Consider the following 18,182-nt stretch of genomic DNA (forward strand, 5'->3'; position numbering starts at 1 on the left):
GCAATGCATGACTGATACACTTGCATTGCTTATCTATTTTCTCTGCATGCATGAGCCCGGATTCCGATACACTTGCATTGCATATCTCTTTCCTTTGCATGCACTGGTTCTGATTCTCATAGGATACATTCTTATCTCTTCTTTTGCTGCATGCGCAGATACGGATTCACATAACCATGCATTGCTTATCTTTCCATGCTCCATATGCACAGGTTTTGATTGTTAAAGAGACACATTGTTAATCTCGCCTTTCTCAGCATGCGGGTGCACTGATTCCCATGGTTGTACAGTATTTATGTTGCCTGTCCCTAAACGCACACCCTAGGATTCCCCTAGCCTTATACTGTTCATCTTGCTGTTTTCTCTGAATGCACCGATTCCCATAGACATTCATTGGTTCGTGATCCTTTTGTCCACATGTGCAGGTGCTGATTACCATCATCGATATCGCTGTCCTGAAAAAGGCAAACACTGCGTTGCTGGTGCCCAATGCCCTCTGCATCAAGACTGTGGAAGGCGAGAAGGTAAGAACACCCTTCTGACGCGATTTATAGGGACTTAGAAAGAAAACGCAAGGGTCACCTACCCTTGATATCCTTATGATTGTGAGAATGCGCATCTGTGAGCCGCCATCAGACGTTGAGCTGCAAAAATAAGATGCGAATGGTTCTAAGAGACAGTTCCATGACTGATATTCTATTGTCTTTCTTGTTTGGAATGAAAATGTACAACATTTGGCGTACTGACTAAAGTCCTACTGCATTTCATTTGCCACAAGTCAATTCCCTCTGTGTCGAGTTTGCAAGTGGTTCGACTTACTCATTTGCCATCTGTTCAGATAGGTCTAAGGCGCTTTGATTGCAATGTACAAATGCGCCACAATCCATCTTCATATTCTATTTTCTAAAGAAGTGGTTCAGTTCTTTGAATCTCACCGGCATTCCATCATTATTTGCCTCACGAGTGCACTGACTGCACCCCCGTCCATTAACGCCTCTTCTGTGGTGCGGTCTGTATTCTCACGGAGATGGAGGCAGTTCATCATTTCTTGATGTCCATCTTTCTAGCGCAATGACATTTCACCCATCCTTCAAGTTAGACAAGGCATTGCACAATCTGCTCCCAATTGTAGTGTAGAGGCATCACCATTCCATCATGGCGTCTCCTTACCACACCTGCTGCACACCTATCCATCAAGGCGTCTTCTCAGTGGTGGAGGGTGGGTCCATGTTGCTTTGAAAAAGCTCTACCATTCTCATGGCTGCCGCTTTATCATACTGATTGCATGTCCATACTTAACCACGCCATCTCATTGGTACAGTGAAGGGACCTCACCATTCCAACATGGCTGCCCCCATAACACACGTCTAGCAAGCCAGTCCATCAAAGCACCAAATCTATGGTGTAGAAAGTGCTGCTAATGACTTATCATAGATTCAACATGGCCACCACCATAGTATACTAAATAAACTGAGAGGCATTGTATTTAATAGCCACTCAGGAACCATGTTTTGAGGGCATCCACAAAATGTTAGATGCAGCGCTTCATTAAAAGTAAATAGCTTCCTCTGTGTTTGTTTTGCCACTCAGCTGTGCTGCTTTTTCTGACCACTTGTTTTCTCTCATTTTTGTTGACAGTATTTGTTTGGCTCGCTTCGGAACCGCGAAATCACTTTCCAGGTCCTCTGGGCGCTGTGCCCCCAGTTGCAGGTAATTCACATATCTCTGACATTTATTGGTACATTATTAGCTTTACATTCACTGCATGCCTACATTCCTGGGAGGAAATGTTTAAAAATCCCCCCATTTGCACACACCAGTAAGATAGCTCAGTAGACTGGGTGCCAGCTGCATAGACCTGTTTCATGCAGAAAGCAGTTTTCAAACTTGCAAGGGCACATTCAGCCTTTCACCCTTGTAAGTTTACACAATGAGTACTATTGAGTTTGTGTGTTATTTATGTGTTAGTAAAAACTCATATATTAACATCAAGCCTATATGATTCATTCTGCACTGTACGTTAACCCCTCACCAGGCCTTCTGTTTACATTGCCCAGTCTATGTGACTTTAGAGTCAAACTTTGCTTTCCAAAACCCCTCTAGTGTAGCTATCCTTTTATTTTCAGAGGGAACCTCTTGGCTCACTACAGTCTCTTTGTACCTTTCTCTACTAGTTGCTAAATAAATTCTGTTTTGTCAAACTACTGCATCATTAAAAAAATGAAAGGATGCAGATTGTCAGGTGTCACACAGTGTCAGTGAGAAGCTGGAATTAAACACCCAGATCCACATTAAAAAATCAGTGCCACCAGCTTTTGACCACAGCTCATCTCTCCTTTTTGTCTCTATGGTCGATTTGACGTATTCCTCTCTTCGATGCAGGATGGAAGCCCGAACAATAGCCCTTTGAGCTCCCCGGCAGACACCTGCTCGGAACAATGCAAGAAGACCCTGGTAAGGAGAAAGCGCCTTGAATCAAGCTCTGTCCGCAGTATCAGTCTAGTATTTCTGTCCCTGTCTTCGACCTGAAATCTATCTTTTTTTTTTTTTCATAAGTCAAAAACAGTCAGTGCCTTTCCAACAAAAAATAATTTTATTTACATGCAAAAAAAAGCTAATCGAGAGGGTTCGCAATATACATATCATTGCAGTGCATTTTGCAGTACACGAGAGAGCAAAAAAAAGTCCTTACATATCCAAATCTGTCAAACATCAAATCAAACTCACGCAAAAAATGGGAAAAATTATATAAAAAATGCATAATGACTCCTCCAGCCCTAGAGACAGCCGAATCTTAAATCTTACAACCACGGTGTACAAACACTGACATTCTGAAATTAGGCTAAGTCATGATTATTTTAAATACTCTGTAAGCGACCCCTATATCTTCATTCCTAACCGGTGACCTGACACCTTTACATGCAGTTAACATTAGACAGGAAGAGTTTTAGGCTTGCTGCACTTTGACCTGAAGATGACCCTTCAGAGACATATGTAGTTAGTGTTAAACTTAGCAGCTCATTTGAAGAGTAGGCACTGGGGGACACGGGATCATTTCTTTAATTGCAGGTGCTGCCGGTACAGGTAAGAGCAGTGGGGCGGGCGGGGTTGGGGAGGAAGTCGACAGACGACGAGATAGGGAACTTAAAATAAATAAAACCACTTACTTCGTGCTCGCCGCATCGCCGACTTGGTGATGCGTCGAGTACAAGGTAAGAAGTTTTATTTATTTATTTATTTAGTTGTTTGTTTTATTTTCCCTATCCCGTAATCTGACTTCCCTCCCCTCCCCCGCCGGCCTCACCGCTCTTACCTGTCCCGGCCGCGCCTATTGAATTTCATTAGTGACGAGTGATGAACACAGCCGTCTTTATGCAGCATAGCTATGGTGACCACCTCACTTTTTAACTAATAAATTGTGCTTCCTGTTCTGAGCTTGTCACTTACAAACCATTGCAATCAGGTGTACTAGTTAAGTTAGTTCAAGGGAACCATAACAGGACTTCAACATCCAGACTGCATTATGAGGCATTATCACTCTTAAATATTATATATAAGTATTCTTTGCTACTGGTGGAGTACCACAATCAGCGTTTAGCTCTATATGGGTATAAGCCGGACTTCCATATCACTCTATTTGCTGTTATTTCTCAATTCTTAAATTTAGCAGTAAAATAATTGATACACAGAATGAATTATGTGGCAAGCCCAGGACAGAAGGCCATGTCAGTGATGACCTGGATGAGGTGGGCATCGTGACCATGCCTACCGCTGTGGTACCTCCACCAACACGTCGGATTGCTTCTTTGAGGCTTGTGAGTGGGAGTGAAAGGCCTGTGGTGCCCGTCTGTACTTGCGACAGACCCTGTTGCTCTGTTCCTTGCCTTGCCTTTCATCGGAGTGTGGAGACATTCAAGTAATAACATGTTCTGTTGAAGTTCTGTCACGGAAGCTACATTTCCTGCTGTCTTAATGTTTCAGAATTCCAGCCAATCAGACCTGGAACACGAACTTCCAGACGAAGATCCGAGCTTCGCCTTTCCAGACGTTCCAGGTGAGATGCTGACCGCAGTGGTCAACCTGAGCATACACGTCGGCACTATGCGTGCAGACACCGTTGTGCCCCTCAAACCCACCCACCCACATGGTGTGCTGACCTATGAATAGATGCATAGATGTGATTGCAGAAAAAATTGAGTCTAATGAAAAGTTTGGAACTTTATTATGATTTTTTTTTTTACTGTTAATTTTGAAAGAAACACTTAGATTTGTTTTTGAGTCTGTTTTCTCCCGTGTCAAAAGAATACTGTCATGGCATCAGGGGATGTTGCTCATTTCTCACGCACAGAGATGCTCAGCTGTTATTTGTACGTCCACGCCAGGTCAGATGTAACAGTGAGTGATGGGTAAACTTGTTCAGCTTTCTGGTCATTTCCACTAAGAGAAGGATCAACACCCAGGAAGCTGCCGACTAACCTTCAAAGCCATATGAAATACATATACCCTTCCAAGGAGCAAAGGGAACAGAATGGCAGAAAAATATTGACTTATAAATTCCAAAAACTCCACATAGAGAGGTGCATAGAAAAGAACGTAAAAAATAAGAAGATGTAGAGGGAAAGAAGCAACGTTGGTGGCAACATGCATAAGTATGTGACATAGAGGAGCTAAAGAGTAGAGAAGTAACTAACTTTACAAGCATTGGAAGAACCAATTGGTCAGGCCTTTTCAAGTTGGTGTCATGGTTAGTTTTTATTTTTCACTAGCTGTACCCGGCCACGTGTTGCTGTGGCTCAGTCTGGTTAAATGGAAGAGAAAGAAAAGAGTGAGCGCACGTTTCTAATATGTTTAATTTCACAATGCTTGTGGGTATACAATATGTTTTTGTGACTATTGTCTGTATGTGTCCCTTGTAGTTGTTGCGCAGCAAGAAAATCGATAGGGTCTGTTTGGCCTTTCGATTAAAAACACGCGCGTATTGTACACGCGTATTCGAATCCAACGTTGTGTATATATAAACACATGCTAATGTTGCGAAGTGAACCAACTCCTCCCCCCTCCCTCCACCCACTTCCCGGTCTGCCATCCTGACACCAACTGTCCATCCTAATATATGTAGACTATTGTCTCTATGCGTCCTTTCTTAATGTTGCAAAGTGAACCAAATCGATAGGATCTGTTCGGCCTTACGATTAAAAACACGCGCGTATTGGACAGGCGCGTATTCGAATCCAACGTTGTGTATATATAAACACGCGCTTAATCGAATCCAACGTTGTGTCAAAATTTCAAAGCAATCGGTGAAGAACTTTCGGAGATTTACGCTTTTTAAAGAAACGAACATTTACATTTTTACTTATATAGATTGCAAGGCTGTGCTAGTAAAATGAGCATGGCGGCCATGTGCATGAGAAAAACCTTACAAAAAATGAATCTTTGTCTATAATTTTAATAGGGCAACCGGGTGCTACCTCGTAGTGGGTGTACTTATAACAGGTATTGATACAGATTTTAATTTTAATGTGCATCACTAGATGATACAATCCTTGGAACAAATAAATTGTAGTATTTGTGTTGCGAAACCATAGCCAATGGTAGTGGGCGTTGTGGTTGGTGGAGAGGGCAACGAGGAAGAAATAGCACAAAAGACAAATCAGATGGGCGGGAAATAGCAAATGGAAAAAAAGATGACATTTTCAAAAGCCTGAAAGGGGTACAACGCACGAGTAAGAGAGTAAATAAATAAATGTCAGTGTAAAAAGACTGTTGAGTGACAAAAGGCCCAGAGAGCTTGATTCACAAAGCTCTTATGGTAAAAAATTGCAAATCCTGCCCTGTGTTTGAAGGAGATCTTTGACTGTTATGGCACTGACAGCATCTCCAATAGTATTCTTGGCAATACAAAGCCGTTGTTGATAACCTGGAGTATTCCAGCTTCATATTTTCTCATGCAAGTTTTCAACTACAAGGACAACTGTATGAGAATGTATGGTGAAAATGTACATTGAAGAAAAAAAAGGATGTTTTTGGAGCTCTTCTACCCAGTTTGTTCACTTACTCCCACCTTTTGTGGGAGTAGATTTTGCTTTTTTAATAGAGTGGAAAATGTGATTGTAAAAAGTGGCTTCCACCACTACTATGGCTTATTGTCTGCCCTGTAGGCCCTCGACATGAAAGACCCGTGTCTCAACCCTAGTGCTAAATGCATGATGATTGATAATACACTATACTGTGAGATTTATCGCGATTTAAAGAGCAATTTATGATTGTAGAAATTACAATTTTTAGAAACTTGCTAACAAATGTTCGGTTTGGAATTTGAGATTGTTGCTCTCCTCAATGGCGCAAAAACCTTTATGAATCAGTCACGCAGATGTTGAAGGAAGGAGCCTGCTAGAAAAACATGTATTTGTATACAGATAGAATGACGCGCTAAATTGCTTGGTGACAAACAAAGCAGTGTTCCGGCACTTTTCAGCGGAGGAGGCCCCAGTGTTTTCCCAAAATGAACTTTCCTCGTTATTAAGGACCTGGGCCCTACTGTAAATGTCCTTGTTAAGAAGGACCCGCCCCTTTCAGGGCGTAGCCCCAATTGTTATGAAGGCCCGCCTCATTCTTGTGAATGGCTCTGCCTTGTTTTGATGGACCAGTCCTTTTCTGTGAATGTCCCGATTCCTCTGAAGAACCCACCTCCTTCTTGTGATTGGCTCAGCCTTGTTTTGAAGGACCCGCCCTATTCTGTGAATGCCACATACCCCTTTATTGCAGAGGATCTGCCCTTTTGTTGGAACATCTCTGTATGAGACTTGTTCCTTGCAGTGGAGGGCCTGGGCACACATGCACACTCACACACATTCACGCACCCAAACCAGTGTCACCCTGCACTCTGTTGCACTCTAAATTCCATGTCTGTCCGCTGCCACCAATATTGCATGGAATAACCGCCTATTTTTCTCCTATATGCAGATGGCGGGGGGTCAGTGCACAGCAGAGTCAAAATAGAAGACGACGTCAAGAAGCCTTCTCCAACAACAAGGAGCAAAGGTGGGTGTTTTTTTTTTTTGTGGAGTTTTATATTGCACGAACTTGACCCAAACGTATTGGATATCAGAGCGCTTTACATGAGCGCCCGTTGCGTTACAGACAGACAGATTTGTTTTTTAGTTAGACACGGGGAGGTTAATGATTTACCCAGAATCACAGGATGTCGAGCGTCTTTGCCGAGACTCGAACCCAGTTCAGAGGTCGACCGTCCTAGCTCTTAGGCCATATCCTCTCTGAACACTATCTTTAGATTCATCCCTCTGCTTTCCTCAAACATCTGTGGCAGGTCTGAACGAGTGAAATTCCTCTCCGCCATACTTCCAAAAACCTATAATACACTTATTGTAAAGGTCTTTGGGTACGTGTGGCCCTGTCTGTGCGCTTACGTCTCTATGCTGCATTCCTTGTATCGCGGTCCCAATTGCTCACTTGTATAAACTCACTTGCTCTCCCTCTCCCTTGTGCTCCAGGAGAGTCCTCGAACCCAAAGACGTCCAGCAGGGCCAGCTGGCAGAACCTAAGCTCCATCAACATCCTTCTCATCATCTACCTCATGCTGTGAGTATACGACTGTACAGGTGTGAGCGAGGAGTGCCCGTGAACGCGATCTCATGGCCTGCATGTCAATGTGGGGATTGAATATGTGATCAGTGAGAATGCATGAACACCGGGACGGTAAGTGACCATGGGGGCTCTTTGTGACCACAGGGACCTTTAACCCCTTCCCTGCTCGGCACATTCCCATGCTGTGCTGGGGGGAGGGCGGGCGCGCGCAGCGCTCCCATGCTCATGACGAGCTCAGCTCGTCATGAGCTACAGTGCTCCTGTGCTCATGACGAGCTGAGCTCGTCACGGCCGCACCCGTTTCTTTAGAACGCTCAGCACAGCAGGGGAATTTGCCCAGCGTGCAAGCGTTCTAAAGGCCATGACGAGCTCAGCTCATCATGAGCACCGGAGCACTGTAGCTCATGACGAGCTGAGCTCGTCACGGCCGCACCCGTTTCTTTAGAACGCTCAGCACAGCAGGGGAATTTGCCCAGCGTGCGAGCGTTCTAAAGGCCATGACGAGCTCAGCTCATCATGAGCACCGGAGCACTGTAGCTCATGACGAGCTGAGCTCGTCACGGCCGCACCCGTTTCTTTAGAACGCTCAGCACAGCAGGGGAATTTGCCCAGCGTGCGAGCGTTCTAAAGGCCATGACGAGCTCAGCTCATCATGAGCACCGGAGCACTGTAGCTCATGACGAGCTGAGCTCGTCATGAGCATGCAAGGGGTTAAGCGTGTGAAAGATGAACTGTGTGTACGACCAAAGGAAGTGCATGCGAGACCACTGAACTGAGTCTGTGAACGTGTAGAGACTGAGTGTCCCCATGAGGACTGCATGTGACGCGTGTTACCCCTGGGAAAAAAACTATGCCTTGCCAATCAATCACTCAGTATTTATAAAGCGCTGCTTATCACCCAAGAGGTTATCCAGGCGGTGTGCTGCGAAGTCAGTCGTAGAGCCAGGTCTTGAGTGCCTCCCTGAAGTGGGTCAGCGAGGTTGAAGTGCAGAGTTGGAGGGAAGGCCTTTCTAACCACCATTTTGCATCTCAAACCCCAGCTTCCACATATATTCGATAGCAGAAATAATTCAGTGCACTCGTTCCCCGTTCAGATAATGGTTTCATCCTTATGACTGGGTTCCAACAAATTGTTTATGTTGCAACCACCGCCGCTCCTAAACGTACCTTTACTGGAAAGTGCTCTGAGGCCGCCGCAGGGTGGGTCATGAGCGCTTTAAAAAAACTCATAAGATTTCAAGGCACCCACCCTCCTGACAATTGTTCCTTCCTACCTGTTTGTGTTCTGTGTAATGCACTTCTGTTGAATGGGTCCCAATTTTCAATAACTAGAAGTAAGATTGTAAGTGCATGCAGGGGTGTACAGCTGTGGCGACTGCAAGGGTGTTGCAAGGAGATGTGGGCAGAGGGCAGTGATTATGGGGACGTGGCCATGGTGACTATGACTGGGTGGACGGTATGGGAGCGTACTTGTGGACAGGCACGCGCCACAGTGTAGGGGTGCTTGGATAGTAGAGTCTGTATTACGTGTCCTTTGTCAGAAATGTTTGATGTGGCTCGCGAGGACTGGTTGTGATGTTATTGTGTTTGTGCCGCTGTGCCTTGTCGTGTAGGACGCCTTGGCTTATAGCTTGCCGGAGTGGCCTTGAGAGAGAGGATGGGTGATCTGTTCAAGTTTTGGCTAGTGTGACCCTGTTTTGAAACCCTCCTGCACACGGAGTGTGTGTCGGTGCATTGTAAGGGGGTATCTGGTGGCTTAGTGGACTGATGCGCCCACTTAGGGGCCTGTGTTCGACCTCATGGTCGCAGCTTCAAATCCCTGCGGGTTCATTAAGCCTTTCATCCTTCTGAGGTCGATAAAATGAGTACCATTGAGTTGGGTAGCAATAAACATCTGTTATTCAGTGCCAAGATACCCTTCTGGGTGAATGTACGCAAATACTCATGTTATGTATGTGCCTTACCCGCGGGGGTCTCACCGCCTTCTCTCTCCCCCTCAGGGTGGTGGTCCTGCTCCTGTCTTCGGGGTACATCGGGCTGCGGATCGTGGAGCTCGAGCAGCAGCTGACCCTCATGGGGGCGTGGCCTGAGTTGAACCTTCAGAGCGGGTGAGTCTGCTGGGTGGGGTGGGAGACCCCCTGGGACGAGGGGAGATGGAGGACGCCAAAGTGAGAGGCTAGGGAGCGGGGTGGCATCGTGGGGGAGGGGCGGGAGGGAGAAGATGGGGGGGGGGAAGGAAGAATATTGGGCAGGGGCCTAGATGATGAGGTTGGGGTAGTTCAGGAGGGCACCCCCAGTTGCCTTACGCACCCACACTTCTACATTTGCCAGAGATGCACATGCCGACCCATCTACAAGGTGCGAGAGAAATGGATGGTAAAAGGGGAACACGAAAGGGTTAGTGAAAAAGAGAAGGTATGGATTGACAAGAAAAATTAAAAGGGGCCTGGAAAGAGTTAAGTAAGAAACTACAGGAAATAATCGAGCAGGAAAACGAGGGGAGAAATTGGGAGAAAGAGAAAACAACATGATGACATGGTTAAAAAAAATAAAAAAATGAAAACCGAAAGAAACCAGCAAACATGAAATGTATTTTACAGGCTAAAATACAGAGTCCGCTCACATATGGGCGTTGATGTATCTATTGCACAGTTCAATGTGTAATACAGCCTTTATGTCTCAAATTATAACCGAAGCCAGAACACTTGGTGGGTGATTGCACGTACTGCAGTGATCTGCTGGGCGCAGCAGGTGGCAGAGCCCGCGTGGCAGCAGGTCACAGAGCACACATGGCGTCAGCAGGTCACAGAGCACACACGGCGTCAGGAGCACATGGCTCTGGGTGATGCCGCGAGTCACTTACAGCGGCCTGCTGTTCCTTCTCTGCCTGAGCTGCCTGTCCATGATAGGCTTGTCTGCCTTCGGAGGCTCACACGACCCTGCCAAGCGCAGACTAATTTAGTCTGTGATTGACGGTTGTTTTGGGGTGCAGGTGTGTGGGGGAGCCCACAGAGGCCCTCTGTTTCCTGCACCTGTTCCTGTGCTCTCACATTTTGGAAGTGCAGACCCAGCAGCTTCTAATTGATGATGTCAGACGTCTTTTGTGCAGCATACTCTGCACACAACTAGACACACAAGATACAGGGACAATCCACAGACACTAGCCACATCTTATGTATCACACAGCACACAATACAAAGGGCTCACAACAGACACATCCGATGCAAATGTTGCAAGCAGCACTCATGCCAACAAAAAACAGTGCACACCAATGCACATCCTACACCCAAATCACTCAGCAGACGTGCACGAAGACCACACAACAAATACACACACAGTACACAAAGACACAAACGTAAGGCATTGAGTGCGCATAGCACACCCACAAGTGTACCTTCACACGTCACACCACACATAAAACAGGCACAACAGAGTCACAGCTCACACACACCTACACATGACACTAATAAGACACAAAGTACATACACTATTCACATGACACATTGCATAGTAGATGCTAGAACACAGCATACACCGAGTGTTTGCTTACACATACATTGTGCACAGGTAGAAAACAGCCCACTCCATGTTCGTACACAGATCATCCATGGTGACATGGTATAAAGACAAACAGCAAAAAGGACAAACACACAGGAACAGTACTTAATATACAAAAAGTAAATAATGTCTAAAGACACAAAAAGAGAGTAGAAACTTCCACAGCTTACTCAAGGTTCCAGATGCACATGACACAGGCACAAATAACATGTACACAGACAAAGTGTTAGGAACACTCTACATAATCACAATGCAAGTACACAGAGATCACACAAAGAACAGCCACACAGTACCCTCCAGGGATTACAGAATCACACGAGGAACAAATAATGCACACGCCAGAAGAGTGAAAGCTGTGAGTGGACACTGAAGTGTAACATGGGCAGCCATGAGATAGATAGATATATATATATATATATATATATATATATATTGTAGCTCCATTCGACCCATTCTCCTGAGACGAAAAACGCACTCACGGGGGTATGTTGCAAAGAAAATTTAATACGGCGTTCTGACCAAAACAAACAGACGCGTTTCGGACCTCTAGTCCTTCGTCAGTGTTAGTATATATATATATATATATATATATATATATATATATATATATATATATATACACACACACTTTACATTCACTCACCTCAGAGAAAAAACATAGAGGTGATTTTGAAACGTCATCAGGTTTATTGATAATAATTTGGGTAGCTGAAGATTTTCGACATGTTGACGTCCGAAACCAATTGGCTGGTTACAAATTCAGACTGGATCCAATTGGATCCAACTGCATTTCCACTGGAAAGCAAGTTATGGGCTTATGTAGAGTTTGGCGGAGAGGTGCAGTGCCACAAAGGAAGGGGGGTACCATGTGCTTAATTTGAGCCGGTGCTTTCCGGTGCTGAGCACCGGCACTAAATTGGTTTCCGGTTCTCAGCACCGGCACCTAATTGTCCACACCCACCACACTTAGGGCAGTCTGCCACATGGTGGCGCTGCTCATGTAATTTAGAGATGAGCAGTATAACAGTTGTTTAGGAAAACAATATACATTAAAAAAATGATCATACCTGCCTCCCCAGCCATTCTTTTAGCTTTGGGGACCTGGAATAATCTGAACTGTCGAATTTACATGCAAGAGAGATGGTTAGTAGTTGTTTTGGCAGCGATGACAAGGCCGATGGGTGATGCAAGCTGCAGTGGCCTCTGGTCAGAGCCCTGGCACTTGATATTTTACAAATTAAACACTCCCGGGTACCCTGTCTGCAAAACTCTCGGTTCGCCTGCTGTGTGCAGGATCGGGGAGCGCCCTTGTTTCCGTTAACCGAGCCTCCTCTGGCTGTGCCAGGGAAAATATTACACGGATGGGACAATGGACGCCGGGCCATCACTCTAAGCATCTCAGATCGTCCGCACTATTTAGAGCAGACGCCATTCAAAATATTTCCTGTGCCTGTCCTCCAGGAAAATCCTGGTGTTGCGAACAGGAAAGTAAAACAAATGACCCCCCACATACACTGGGATAAAGCCCCCAATCGAGGCAGAGACATTTATTTTTGTTTTTCAGAAACAAACTCCCTCTTTTGGAAAAAGCCTTGAGTGGCTGCGTTAAGCATGGCGGCTGTTGAGGAAAGCTACAGAACCTTCAAAGAAGGTGCCACAGTGGCTGTTCAGGAGGGCTGCAGCGCCTTCAGAGAAGGAGCCATGGCGGCTGTTCAGGAGGGCTGCAGCGCCTTGACAGGAGCCATGGCCGCTGTTTAGGAGGGCTGCAGCGCCTTGACAGGAGCCATGGCCGCTGTTTAGGAGGGCTGCAGCGCCTTGACAGGAGCCATGGCCGCTGTTCAGGAGGGCTGCAGCGCCTTGACAGGAGCCATGGCCGCTGTTCAGGAGGGCTGCAGCGCCTTGACAGGAGCCATGGCCGCTGTTCAGGAGGGCTGCAGCGCCTTGACAGGAGCCATGGCCGCTGTTCAGGAGGGCTGCAGCGCTTTGAGAGGAGCCATGGCCGCTGTTCAGGAGGGCTCCAGCGCCTTGACAGGAGCCATGGCCGCTTTTCAGGAGGGCTGCAGCACCTTGACAGGAGCCATGGCCGCTGTTCAGGAGGGCTGCAGCGCTTTGACAGGAGCCATGGCCGCTGTTCAGGAGGGCTGCAGTGCCTTGATAGGAGCCATGGCCGCTGTTCAGGAGGGCTGCAGCGCCTTGACAGGAGCCATGGCCGCTGTTTAGGAGGGCTGCAGCGCCTTCAGAGAAGCAGCCACGGCGGGTCCTGTGAAAGCACAGATTCCGCCTGCCTGGTAGAGCTCTTTACACAAGGAAGTCAGGCCCCCGCTGCCCCGATGGACCGACGAACATGCTGTCAAACTCCAGATAAGGCCCTTGGTGTGCATTCTGAATTTTAGTTGATCATTCAGATTTAGGGGTGTAACTCCCTAAAATAGGGTGTTACACCCCTAAAAAATGTATTATGTAGGAAATAGTTGGGTACAAGTACTTTGAGACGGATAGTGTGAAGTGTCTGTTGGATTTCACTTGGGATTTTTACACGCCAACACTGACAAAAACACACATACTCTCTTGTCTATGTTTTGAAGGCCTTAAAAAATGTTAATTAGTTTGAAAAGGAGTACATTTTAAGAACCCCTAACAATTCACACCCCTCTCTTTCCACGGCCTTTTAAGCACCCCCCATAGCCCTGTTCGTCGTATGTGTTTTTACAAAATGTTCCAGCGTGATTGTTGTGAATTCTAAAGTTCACCCCCATCCACCAATCATACTCACCAAGCCACGCGCCGCAGAAGGATAGAATGTTATGGGTTATAGCAGCCCGGGCCACAAGCCGTTTTCAATACACTCAAGGGCAAGTGGCTGACACTGGTGACTGCTGGGCGAGCCAAGGCTTGTGTGTGGGAGACAGACTGGAGGGGCTAGGAAGGTGTACTGGCCAGCCACTCCCCACAGCCCCTGGCATTGCCGGTGACCACACATTGGCCCACCCACTAGCCACATGGGGAAACTCCCAGTTAGCCTCCTAGCCCATTAATCTCTGGAGAGTTTGTGAGCAACTTTCTGAAATCTTATTTCCACAAACTGGCAGAGCTCTGATGTTTCCAAGGTCCAGATTAGAGTAAGTGATGCAATGAAAGCTTTTTTTACTAAGCATGCTGGGACTTGCAGTCCTGATTTTCTAAAAGGTTAAACTGGACTACCAATCACAGAAGGCAAACAAACCGGACGTCGATAAGCCGGTCACCTAGTGACCTGGTAACTGTGAGAGCTCTGGAATTAAAAGATTTCGACAGGAGAAGTTCACAATAGTGTTGGTTTAACATCCAAATACAACCTGTCTGTAGGGCCTTCCACTGTGCAGCAGTATATGTCCTTGCATTTTTGTAACTTTTGAAATGTTTGAGCGAAAAAGAACAATTAAAAAAATATATATGCATAAGATAATGAATTGTGGTATGGGAAAGGTATTATATCTCCATTTACATAACGTATTATTATTCCTAGAATGCATTTATTTTCCCGAATGTAGATCTCCAATTCTGTTTATTACAAACAATTTTAGGAAGAGCAAGGATTTTTTTTTTTTTTAAATTCAAAGTGATATGATTTAATTATAAACATTTCAAGGGGCCTCTGTCTTACACCACATTTGAGTGCTACTTTGCTCAATTATGCCAGTACATCTTGATTCCAGTCTTGGCTTTTCTCTCAAAGTCACTGCAGTAAGGTGTGTCAGTAGAGCTGCTTTAATGGAAGCCACGTTTACAGCTCTTTTTAAAAGTGTCAGATTGTCAAATGAAAGCAATGGCTGGAAACATTGTGCCCAAAGGCAGGGTTGTCATACGTTTTTATGAGGACTGGGGCAAAACTTACGGCAGGGCCCATAGGAGACTGTTTCCATTTTTGGTAGTTGCCATAAGCACCTTTTATTTAAAATAAAAATAAAAAATCTGTTTAGGAGAAAAAGAAAACATAACCTGGCAGTATCTAGTTGTATTGCCATGTAAGCTGTCTCATTATTATTATTATAACAAAGATGGCAGCTTGCTTGCAATTAAAAATTCATGAATAAACTTTGCTGAAGGAGTTTAGGGCCTTGCAAGATATGGAGTATTTTGCTTAAAGCCCCCTACCACCCCCATTTGTGACGACCATGTCTGAACGACACGGAGTTAAGTAGCTAGTATACATTGGACAAATTTGCCCTGAGTTCATGATCCTTGGTGGCTGTTTGTTTCCATTGATCTCACTGCTAAGTCTTTCTTTGCTTTCTTCCAGGTACAAAGAATCGTGAAGCCCTAAAGAAGCCTGGTGCGGCGCTTGTATCTAGGCATTGCTTTCCTGCTCGCGAGTCGCTGGTGACGTTTTGTTCGGCGTCGTGTCGCCCTCTGCTGGACAGAGGGTCAAAGATGCCCTGAAGAAGGGCGTGCTGTTCGGGCCATGGGGAAGGAGCGGTGTCTCCCCTTGGTGTTCCGCACCCCGTGTTTTTAAAGGAACAGTGCAAATGAACGAAATGAATAATATATGTTGAAGCGGAGACAATGGCGAAGATTTCCTTATTCTGCTCTCAATCAGCTGGTGATTTTTGACTGTGCACTTTAAAGGCTTAAAAAGAGCAAAGTAACCTTCTCTTTGAGGGATGGTGATTACTTCGGAGGGGGTGGAGGGTTCAAACCGTAGGTACGTTCAAGACGCAGATAGCAACAAATCAAATTGTTTTTATCAGACTAATTTCACTGGGGGGCAAGAGTTGTAGAAGATGGAACTTGATAACCTGAGCTCTTTTCTTTGGCGCAGTTAGTTGAGAAGGACTTTGAAATTATTTTCCTGACACTCCAGGACAGGTTTCTCTCTCACACTCTCAAATCTCGTAAGCATAAAGACTTTTCTGTGTGTGGCTCCTGTGCCACCAGCCTTGCAATCAGTAAGATTATGACCATAGCAGTGGCCAAGAAGCCATGGTCATGTAAGGATTTATGTGCTCTGGGTCGCCAAAAACTTGTCCGCCCAGTCCAGTCACTTCTCTTCCTGGTCATTTGATTTATGTCTGACCAAGGGCTGTTTTTAAAAACTACACGGCTCCAAGCCACTTGGAGAGGCCAACCCAAGCGTGGCTTTGGAAGCTGCAATGTTCATTTCAAATAGGACAGACCGGTCCATTCTTTGTCCCCGGACCATGGAGGACGGTACCACATGGGTTTCTTCCATGATGTGGTTTCAGAACCAGTGTGCCCCTTGTCACTTGGATTAGACTGCCTCAGGGTTCTGTGTTGGACGCGGTTTGAGGTGTCGCATTGTGCTAAGTGACTTGGAGCAGACTGGCTCAGGCTTAATTTTGAGAGCAGGGAGCTTCCTGTTTCTTAGGTTAAGTTTCCTACTTCTGGATTAGGGACCACCATTTTCATAGTCCTTTGAGGAGCCCAGCCAGGCGTGGTTTTAGAAGTCACAATGGTCAGTGACTTCGGTTAGACTCGTTCAAACAGGGAGACAAATGCTAGACTTTATTTATAAGTTTGTATGATTGGTTGTGCGTGAGTATAAAGAAATATGTATGTATATTCGGAACTTTGTAGCAAATAGGAAGCTTATTTGAAATGTGCACATAATTTATGCATACAAATACTGAAGTAGACCGAAAAATGCCACGTTTGTTCGAACTTCTGAGTGTGCCGCGTGGTCTACGGAATTATGAAACCCCCTTCTTTAGTTCTGAGAATGGATGAAATATTACTTGTCCCAACGAAGTACTGGGTTCATGCCAGATTGCCCTGCACATTAAAATGTGTTGGCATTTTTGTGTGTGTATGTGTGTGTGTGTGTGTGTGTATGTATGTGTGTGTGATGTGTATATTTTTAATTATTTATCATTGCACTTTATCAAGATGTTTCTCATATGTGCGAATAAATCTTTTTTGATTGATTTACTTCCTTTCATCTTGTCTCATTATTCAGGCTTCATGAGTAGCAATTATTCCTCCACCATCTGTACATATGTCTCAAAATTGGACGCTGAAACGGCATACAGGATCTGACTTCCTGTCCGGCCGTGCCCTTTTTTCCACTTCCTATAGGAGCTTTGGCCTTCCTGTTGACGCCTAGAATCTTTATCCCTTCCTTTCATGTCTGACCAATGCTCTTTCCATCTCTAGCTGGTCTGGGCCTTGGCTCTATTTCATTCCCACCCTCCAGTTCCATCCTGTAGCTGCCTTCTCTCCACTTCTGTTTAGTGGTTCTGTTATTTTCTAAAAAAACAGAACTCAAACCATCTCGCTGGGTGTTTTCAAATCTCCTAGTATGTTGATAGACAAGGGGATCCCTCCATGCTCACGTTCATGCCCCACGCTCTGTAACATATATGTGCCCCCCCTTGCCAAGCTAGTCAGATCCTTTTGATTTAAAATACGTCCTATGCTGATGACACGCAGCTGGTCATCGCCTTTGACAAAGACCTGGTCAAAGTAAAAGAACGTTTCTCGACAGGGATTACGCAATTGCAGCCAGGATGACAAACAGATGCCTACAGCTGAATGCAGAAAAACTGAGATTATGCTGTTCGGTAAGGCCCAACTGCTCTGGTCTTCCGATTGGTGGCCTTCAGAACTAGGCGGTGCTCCAAAACCCAAACACGTAGTTAAGAGCCTCTGTGTCTGATTGGACCAAACCCAACTATGAAGGAGCAGGTAATGTCTACTACCGGCACCTGGTTCCATATGATGTGTGCCGGTTCAGAAAAGCTCTTCCTTTTCTTCCTGCGAGGAAAACCTTGGTTCAGGGATGTATGATCAGCAGATTAGACGATGGCAACGTTTTACTCACCTCTGCAAATGAGACATTACTATCCAAGCTACAGGCTGTCCAAAATACAGCAGCGCGCCTCATTTGCTACCTCCCTTCTGGTGTCGCCTCCACACCTCTTCTGAGATCCTTGCATAGGTTGCCTGTAGGGGAAAGAGTAGTCTTTAAAATCTGCTGCCTTACTCAAAATTTGTGACGTAAACCAGAATCTTAAGCACTA

The 18,182-nt window shown here is 45.6% G+C and overlaps 1 protein-coding gene across 4 annotated transcripts in view; it reads left to right on the plus strand.

The window, feature by feature from the left end:
• Window positions 1-17,091, plus strand: part of LOC147673305 (GRAM domain-containing protein 2A-like) — a 171,571-nt gene extending 154,480 nt beyond the window's left edge. For all 4 annotated transcript variants that reach the window (XM_086947123.1, XM_086947124.1, XM_086947125.1 and 1 more), the window contains 8 exons: window positions 426-524; window positions 1,639-1,710; window positions 2,383-2,454; window positions 3,982-4,054; window positions 6,967-7,044; window positions 7,515-7,602; window positions 9,609-9,716; window positions 15,446-17,091. In XM_086947123.1, the coding sequence (XP_086803249.1) occupies window positions 426-524; window positions 1,639-1,710; window positions 2,383-2,454; window positions 3,982-4,054; window positions 6,967-7,044; window positions 7,515-7,602; window positions 9,609-9,716; window positions 15,446-15,461 (606 nt within the window). In that variant the 3' untranslated portion in view covers window positions 15,462-17,091. The remainder of the gene's footprint in view (window positions 1-425; window positions 525-1,638; window positions 1,711-2,382; window positions 2,455-3,981; window positions 4,055-6,966; window positions 7,045-7,514; window positions 7,603-9,608; window positions 9,717-15,445) is intronic.
• The last annotated feature ends 1,091 nt before the right edge of the window (window positions 17,092-18,182 follow it).

The sequence above is a fragment of the Lissotriton vulgaris genome, chromosome 12 (assembly GCF_964263255.1).
Source record: "Lissotriton vulgaris chromosome 12, aLisVul1.2, whole genome shotgun sequence".
Taxonomy (NCBI): domain Eukaryota; kingdom Metazoa; phylum Chordata; class Amphibia; order Caudata; family Salamandridae; genus Lissotriton; species Lissotriton vulgaris.